General features: G+C 37.4%; 1 protein-coding gene across 3 annotated transcripts in view; it reads right to left on the bottom strand.

Moving 5' to 3' along the window:
- Positions 1–362: 362 nt before the first annotated feature.
- The window catches only part of LOC110366643 (synaptogyrin-1-like), a 39,961-nt gene continuing 31,762 nt past the window's right edge, over positions 363–8,561 (bottom strand). For 2 of the 3 annotated variants that reach the window (XM_036137358.1, XM_036137357.1), the window contains one exon: positions 363–4,172. In XM_036137358.1, coding sequence (XP_035993251.1) covers positions 3,898–4,172 — 275 coding nt within the window. In that variant the 3' untranslated portion in view covers positions 363–3,897. Of the gene's footprint in view, positions 4,173–5,271; positions 8,029–8,561 lie in introns of those variants that run through there. The other variant, XM_036137359.1, reaches the window with a different exon arrangement.

Below are 8,561 nucleotides of genomic sequence, written 5' to 3'. Positions count from 1 at the left end.
CCTTGAACATGGCCATTGTTAAAACGTGGTCAGATTTGCTGGGAAAATGCAAACTAAGGCAAATCCAGGAGGAAAACTTGCAAAAGGCTCCTAAATACTTGATACTGTGTAATTACATGGAAAGCTTAGCTCTACTTTGACTCAAGGGGCTAAAAAGAATGCACACCACACTATTCAGATTTCTAGACGTAAGAAATGTAGCAAACCATTCATTACTGTCCTTCCATTTCACAATTGCAGTCCTCTTTGTGTTGGTCGATCTCATAAATCACATTGAAGTTCATGGTTGCAATGTGAGAAAATGTGAAAATGCTTAGAAAAATGTACAGCCAAAAAAAAGAAACCTCTCTCATGCCTTTACACATATTTATCAGTATTTTATTTATCTTTATGACAGAAATCAGATACATCAAAAAACAGACATTTGTACCCAGTGTTGTTCTTAATTCTTACCTTGCTTTGTTTTAACAGATTTCACAGAGAAACATCACACATTTCTACAACTACACAGAGGTATAAAGTACATACGGGTAAATATACTTCAGTAGTTTTGCATTTTTTTTTGGTTCGTTTTAATAGTTATTGTATTGTTATCCCAAAATAAAAACATCTTCCTATCTTGAAAGCAACATAAAAGATGTGGCATAGACGGCCTCATCATTTATCTTATAACAATAACACTCAACAGACCATAGAACGTCTTTTTTCTGTCTTCTCGGTTTATTTTTAAACATAACTAGCATAATGCCCTAAAATAAAGCAGAATCTCTCAGTCAAACACTGAAATATAGTGAATTATCAATTTACATATATGTATATATTTATAAGGAGTTAGGTATACATTATTGTTGAATAAAATAGAGCAATGCATGTTCATAAATACCCAGGAGGTTCATGGTTGAATCTTTTATAGATGTGTTCAAATAAAACCGAAAGGGTGGCAGATAAACCAACACAACCTCTTTGTGGAACTTGACAACATTGGCGAAGACCTGTGTGGTGTTGAAAATGCAGCACAATGTTTAAAAAAAACAAAAACCGCTGTGTTTTGTTCAGTTGTTTTATGCCCTCCAAGATCAAACCAGCACAAAATGTGATAATCTGAACTTTAATGGAAAAAGACCAGGAAAGAAAAGTGTAGTGTGGGATGTTGGGTGTAACGTGTGTCGCCTTTGATGGTTGCATTTTGCCTGGCAGTCCAAACTAAGGCAACAACTGAACAAAAGAAAAACAAAGCAGAAAAAAAAAAATCTATCTCACTTATAAGCATTTGCACCAAACCATTTCTCTTTTCAAAAACCAATCTACTCTATGACCTGCAATGCTTATGCAGATTTTATAGCTAACGTTTACTGTTCTTATTGACAGCAATGTGGTCAGAACTAATAACTACTCAATCTGTTTATAGTTTCCTAAACTCCCTCCATTTTATGACAAATGTTATCCATCTCATTTTACGTGTGTCCCCAAATCTTCCTTAACCCCCAATTCAGAACTCATCCAAACATAATATGTCTGCAAGCTACAAGTCATAACTACAGCACCCTCCACACATATTGGTACCCCTGGCAAAAATGTTAAAAAGCCCTTAAATAAAGGCATCTTTTACTGCAATAGCATAGTCTCAGACAAAAATAAATAAAAATTGCAACCTATTACGTGTATACTTATACATAAGGGGGAAGTAAATCCAAATCTTTAAGATAAATAGTGGGGTTTTTTTTGTTTTACAATTACCATGGCCACTTATTGACCCCTTAACAATTCACAAACGATAAAAGTACATTAAGATTTTTTCAAATATTTTTTTTTCCCCATCAATAATACCTATGAGATCTTTTAAGTTAGGAATCTATTATTTCCTGTTTTCCCGAGACTTGACCAAGCTAATACTGCTTAAGGTCTCCAGCCAGCAGGGGGCCCCCAAGAGCCACTTCAGAACTTGGTTTGTTGTTTGTGGTTTAGTTTATTAAAAATGACCCAGCCTTTGAATCTACCACCGTGGTTTTTAAATAGTAGTTTTTGGATTAATTTTAGATCTCTAATCAATCAAAATTAACCGACATTTCATTTAAACAATTTTAAAAGCAATTACAAGTGTAGGCCCAAGCCCCAAAACGGAAAAAAAGTAAACTTTTCATAGTTTCACAGTCATACATGAATGCTGTTATTGTAGTTTAATCATTTATGCTGCCTACATCTGAGTTAGGTTAAGATATATTCCACACTGTCACTGTATGCAAATACATTTTGACATGTACTAGCAGTTTTTTGAATGTGCTTTTAAGAAAACCAAATTAAACTTGCCTCCACCTTTCTTATTTTTGTATAACTGTGTATTGAAACAACATAGACTGGACCTGATGGCAAGCACAACTTGTTTACAGTTGTCACCTTCTAAAACAATTTGTTCAAAGTGCATTTTGTTACACCAATAATGTTAACTGATGAACGTGATTGTTGAATTTAATTTAGGGAAATAGCCCCCTTATTAATCCTAAAACCTGTTCATTATATGCACAATATGCTACAAAAGAAGGAGCTGGGTTATGTTGGCTGGTGCAACAATGTTCTTATCTGTAAATCCTAAATCTGATTAGAGTCTCAATCAACCTTGGGTCGTTCCTGCCCTTTAGGTGGAAACACGAGGTGACACAAACGTCAGTTTTCTCTTATCCACTTGTCCAAATGGGAAAGAAAAATAACTTACAGAAATAAATTTCATTTGTAAACAGTTAAGGCCAGTGTTATCCCTTCCCCTGCCAGATTTACATTTAAAACTATTTTCAGTCAACCAAAACTCTGCTCCTGATAGGAAAGGAAACAGGAGAGTTTCTGGTTGAACACAATAAACTTCATAAAGGGAGAGTGAATTTTAAAAAAAGATATTCATGTGTTTTTGTTTACATTGTATTTAAACAATTGCGTGTCAAAAACATATTTGTGCTCTCTTCCATAATCAGTGAATCTTCATTGGCTTTACTGAGTCGTACCCTTCTTACAATTGCCAGTCCAATTTTCTCACTTTTTTACTGGTAACATTGACGATATATCTTTGCTTTAAGTCTGCAGTCATCCTAATCTTACACTTATGGCTAACATTCCTATCAGACTCTAGTTTGGACCCTGGCTGAGCCTTTCCAAACTGTAATTTCTTCTTTTTTTTTTTTACCTCCGAATAGAATAAACATGTTCATAAAATTAAAAGATTATTTTCAATAATTCTAAATCTGATAGAAGTATGAAAAATCTGGAGCTTTATTGCAGCATAAAGAAACACGCTTCTAGCCTAGCTCACCCATGTCTACAGTCAGAGTAATAAATAAAAAGCTGAAAATAGGAACTATGAAATAAAAAGGGTTTATTCCAAGTTTATCTTACCCCATACAAAGAGACCAAGGTAGTAAGAGAAGCAAACCAAAAAAATAAATAAAAATAAATAAACCCTCTGGGACTCACTGATAGAAAAATGCAGCAAAAAGTTGCATCTTGGGCTCATCAAGTCTCCAAATCAATGCTTTCTTTTAAACATCTTGACCAGGGGTGTGAACGTATGCTGGAGATAAATCCAGGATTTCCATCTTGGAGACAATTAGTTTTAATAAACAGATTAAAAGCAGAAAGAATAACTTAACTGGTAGCAACCGCTTCTGTGATTGATGTGTCATATTTGCTACCAATGGTGTCCCCTCAAACATTTAATTATGAGAGAATTTGTTACTGATCATAACCAATAAGTCTGAGTTGCCATGTCAGGAGGAAACTTTCAACGGTTGTGTGATGGGCTGCTTTAAAACAGCCCACCAGAACTGCGTAAAGTTGAATTACTAGAGACCACAACTGGGGTCGGTTTGAGGCAGTGGCTTTCAGCGTGACAGAAACAACAAAAGTATTACTTCAAATGATCTTTTTGGGGCAACGACATATCTCCCAAAGCGTATCTGCACTCCGACATCTCAGTAGTCTTGACGCTGGTAGCCTCCAGTGCCGTCGAAGGCCCCTTCGCTGTTGGCCTGGCCCCCTCCGCCGCTCGGGCTTTCCAAGTCGTCCCCTCCGAAGGACGTGTAGGGCGCTCCGGCTGCATCCTGGCTGGGATCGGTGTAGTCCTGGGAGAAGAGGGCGGAGTCGGCCCCCAGCTTGTATCTCTGGAAGGCGAGGAACGACTGGCCCGCCTTTGGGCACGGACGATCAGAGGTGGGGATGGATGGAGGAGCAAGAAAAGGTGCGAAGGGTGCATTTGAACGGTGAGGAGACAGAATTTGAAGCAGCGTTGTTACAGCGAAGGTTTTGGGAGAGAAGAGAAAAGAGCAGGGAGAAAATATTGATTAGTTTGCCAGAAATCTGGTGAGGCTTATTAGATGTTTGATAGAGCAATTTAGTCAATTACAGCCGGTTACAGCTAAAGGCAGCAAGGCAAAAAAAAAAAAAAGCTACTTTTGCATTGGTGAACTCTTTAATGAGACATGCAGCCTTAACTCGACTTCAGTCTACTTTCCCAAAACAAACAAGCAGAAACTCCGTGTTGCTAAGTAGCTGCGGAGATCCACTATGATGTAAACCAATCCAAAAATATCTCAGAAATATGAAATGAAATCTTTATTACTACCTAAATCAAACTCCTCTTGCAATCAGCATTTCAAAAACCAGTAAAGCAAAACAGTTTACAAGTGAACCCAAATGAAACAGTAAAACAAAGCAAGGCAGGCTTTGCACGCCGCGTCTAAGACTTCTTCATTTTCTCTGTAAGCAGTGTTTGCAAAAGTATTTAGTCAAGGCCAGAACATTTTCACATGAAAACCACATACTTAGATGTATGTTATTGGGATTTTACAGAGCAGTGCATCATAAGTAGGAGGAAATAGATACATGGTTTTGAAATAATCTTAGAAATAAAGACTTAAATGTACCATATAATTTAATTTGAATTAATTTATTGATTGACATGGCAGGGACAACATCCATTAATTAACATCGCTGCAAACTTTCAGCCTCCAGTTACATCTGCAAGCCTTTTAGAGTGTATTTTTGTCAGCTGTGTGTAAACGCTGTTATCTTAATGTTTTGTTGTAACAACACAAAATGTGCTCTGTGATCTAAATGGTTCACACATCTCACAGCAAATACCCTGAACACCACTAGTCGGTTCAGAACGTGTTTCAACCTCTTCTCGGAAAAAATACATCCAGAGGATCCCTACAATTTCTAAGTATATATATATATATATATATATATATATATATATTTTTTTTTTTTTTTTTGTTTGTATTTTTGTTTCATTACAGTAAAAATATTTTACCCTGTGACATGGATATTCGGTTATTTTTATGGTTTTAAGATTGTATTTCTGAACTAAAGCGCAACTAGCTTGAAAGAAACGTGGAGTCACACTGATTTTACTTTCACTTTTGTTTTTCTATTCACTGCTATTGTCAGGTACCGTATTTTTCGGACTATAAGTTGCTCCCGGATAAAAAGTCACATCAGCCAAAAAAAAATAAAAATATCATAAAGAGGGAATTATAAATTATAAGTGATAAATCGCACCGGACTGTCCGCATTTATTTCGAAATTTATTTCACACAATCCAAGACTAAATAATGACATTTAACCTGGTAAGCAAACTTATTCAATTACACAGCTGCATTCACGACCAGGGGAATAATATGGAACGTACCTGGGAGGATGAATGGGGTAAATTAGCATAACAAGCCAGCAACTTCGACCCAGAAGGTTCTTTCCAGCGCATTTCAGTGTAATGGTCCAATACACTAAAAGTTATCATAATTATGCTGAAATTAGATCGTGAGCGTGGTACAACAGCAGCGTATAGTTTTCACAAGCCTAGAGTGCCCTCTTGCAGCTCTAGACAGTAACGTTTACTCCTTGGATCACGTTGGTCAAAATTAATTATCATTTAAAATTGATATATAAGTCGCACCTGACTATAAGTCGCAGGATCGGCCAAATTATGAAAAAAAGTGTGACTTATAATCCGCAAAATACGGTATGTCAAAATGTATAAATGTTCATCTCACATTAATTGTAAGAGCCATGGCTGCTCCTGTCCTTTTATAATGTTCTACTGAGGGAGAGGGTTTATTCCTGGCAGTGTTCTTATTTGTTTGTTTTACTCGCATATATTGTCAGTATCAGTGGGGAACATCCCTCTCCAAAGGAGGATGTCGAGTCACATCAAATGCTTCAGCCTAAATCAGCTCAGTTTAAACAAGTTCAGGTTCCACAGATTCTTAACAGGGTTTAGGTTTGGGCTTTGACTAGGCCACTCTACTGAATTAATATTATTTGTTCTGAACCATTGTACTGTAGCTCTGGCTCTACTGTATGTTTCAGGTTTTTCTGCTCGAAGGTGAAGGTCCATCCCAGCATACGTGTTTGTCTCCAGCCATCTTCCTGGCAACTCTAACCAGATTCCCTGTCGCTGCTGAAAAAAGAAAAGCCTTCTCACAGCACGATGCAGCCACCACTGTGTTTAAACATGGAGATCTTGTTTCAGGCAGATGTGGTGCAGTGAATTTTTTCTGTCATCCACAGTGCTTTGCATGCATGTACGAACATTCAAACATCCTGGTCTTATCTGACCAGAGCTGCCTCTTCTATGTTTGCTTACTGGAGACTTTAAATGTGCTCCTCTCAAACCTGTCAGTTTAGATGGATTGAGTTCTGGGATATTTTTTTTAATAACCGAATGCTGTTTTAAACTTCTTAACAGCTTGATCCCTGACCGTTCTACTGTGTTCCTTGCTGTTTGTTTGCCAATGTTGTCTAATAAAGCTCAGAGGCTTTCACAGGAAAATTGGATTATACTGAAATTATACAACACCCAGGCGGACACTGTTTACTAACAGCTAGTAGCTCTTTCATCTGGATTTTATTTACTGGTCTCAGGGGCCTGAGTACAAATCCATGCTCTACTTCACAAATGTCTATTTCTAAGAAAAATTGAAAACCATGCATCGTTTTCCTTACACTTCACAATTATGCACTACCTCTAGATCCGTCAAAATGTTTAAAAATGTTGAGTTTAAGAAGTACAAATAACTCTGCGAGGCACTGTAAGCAAAGAGAGATGCGTATGGCACTTCAATACCTCTAAACTCTATTTGAAAGAGAAGGGTCAGGGAAAGATGGCTTTATTTTCCTAAAAATCCTAAAAAAAATAGAGATCTGTAGATTTGCTTGAGGGAAGCGCAACATGCCAAAGGCTCTTTGATCAATAAATCATGTCCTATTGCTTATTCAACCCTGAAGTCCTGCAGCTGAAAGCTTAACCACCAACCCTGCAATGCACTTCCTAAACCTCTTAACTCTTCTATGCAAGAGTGGAGAGAAGCAGCTGAATATCAGTCTTTGATTAAAAGGAAACAAAAAGATGAAACTAGCTCCTGCAAAGGTTTAATAACATTTAGAACATTGTCGCCTTTGTAAACTGGACCAATTTCTTCCTGTAACATGCAGGTTTATCATGCTAACGACTAGAGGAAGTGGATGCCTATAAGTTGTGACAGCACTTGTTTAAGGGCTCCGGGTTTGGGGGGCAGCTGCAGCTTTTGCAACCTTAGCAGCAAACAGCTACCTGAGAAAAAAAAAAAAAAAGCACGGAACATTGGAAAAGGGTCTGACGTGGCTTTCGGTATCTTTTTCTTTCAGGGATCTCAGGTCTGATTGGAAACTGCTTAAATACCAGTGGTTTTTTTGAAGTGAGACTCTGAAATGGGTGATATAACAGCTTTGAAACAACTTTATCATGTTGTAATTCAAACAGTTTTCAGCATTTGATGCTGCAAGAATACAGTTTTGTTCACTTCCAGCTGTACGCAATTAACCAGGTGCCCCTAAAGAAGTTCGGCCACTGAGAAATAACAGGAGTGGGTGTGAGCGGCTGCAGGGAGGGAAGACAGAACGGATTCAGACAAAAGGTTGATGTGGCTGAGGAGGGAACAGTTTGGTGTACTCCTCTTCAAATGATACATTCTTTAATTTCTCCATAGAGAAGAGAGTCTGAGCACCCTGTTGGAAAGACAGCCACTCATGAGCTCACGCGTACACAAATACAATTAACGTCCAAATTATATACATTAAAAAAGAAGCTTATGGCAACATAAAATCTGGTAAAGATGTCCAAAAAGTCTTAAAATATGTATTTTTTCCCCTTTTATTTCACTATTTTGATTTGGAAAAAAAATCCAGCTTTTAATTTGAGAACATTTATTAAGTAAGGAAAGAAATAACAATGGTTTTCAACCAAATCAGCTTCACAATTGCTGGTATCTTTCACAACCTCCCTAAAATAAAAGTAACTGAATATTTTTTACTTCTGTCCATCCGTTTCCTTGCAGAGTTCAGAGCTTCTAAGAACTTCTAATTAGTAATAGACTACTTTCTCTTTCCTGCAGGATATAACTAAGACGTGCTTTACGTCCACCAGGCTCGCATGGGGGATGCAACACAAGGGGAGATCTTTGCTTTAGCAAAAATAATGTTTATAAAGGACTGTGGTGCAAGTTTTTGCAGAAGTTTGCCCCCTCTGGTGACAAGTTGAA

Source organism: Fundulus heteroclitus, chromosome 5 (genome assembly GCF_011125445.2).
Source record: "Fundulus heteroclitus isolate FHET01 chromosome 5, MU-UCD_Fhet_4.1, whole genome shotgun sequence".
Lineage (NCBI taxonomy): Eukaryota > Metazoa > Chordata > Actinopteri > Cyprinodontiformes > Fundulidae > Fundulus > Fundulus heteroclitus.
This window is presented reverse-complemented; position numbering and strand designations above follow the sequence as displayed.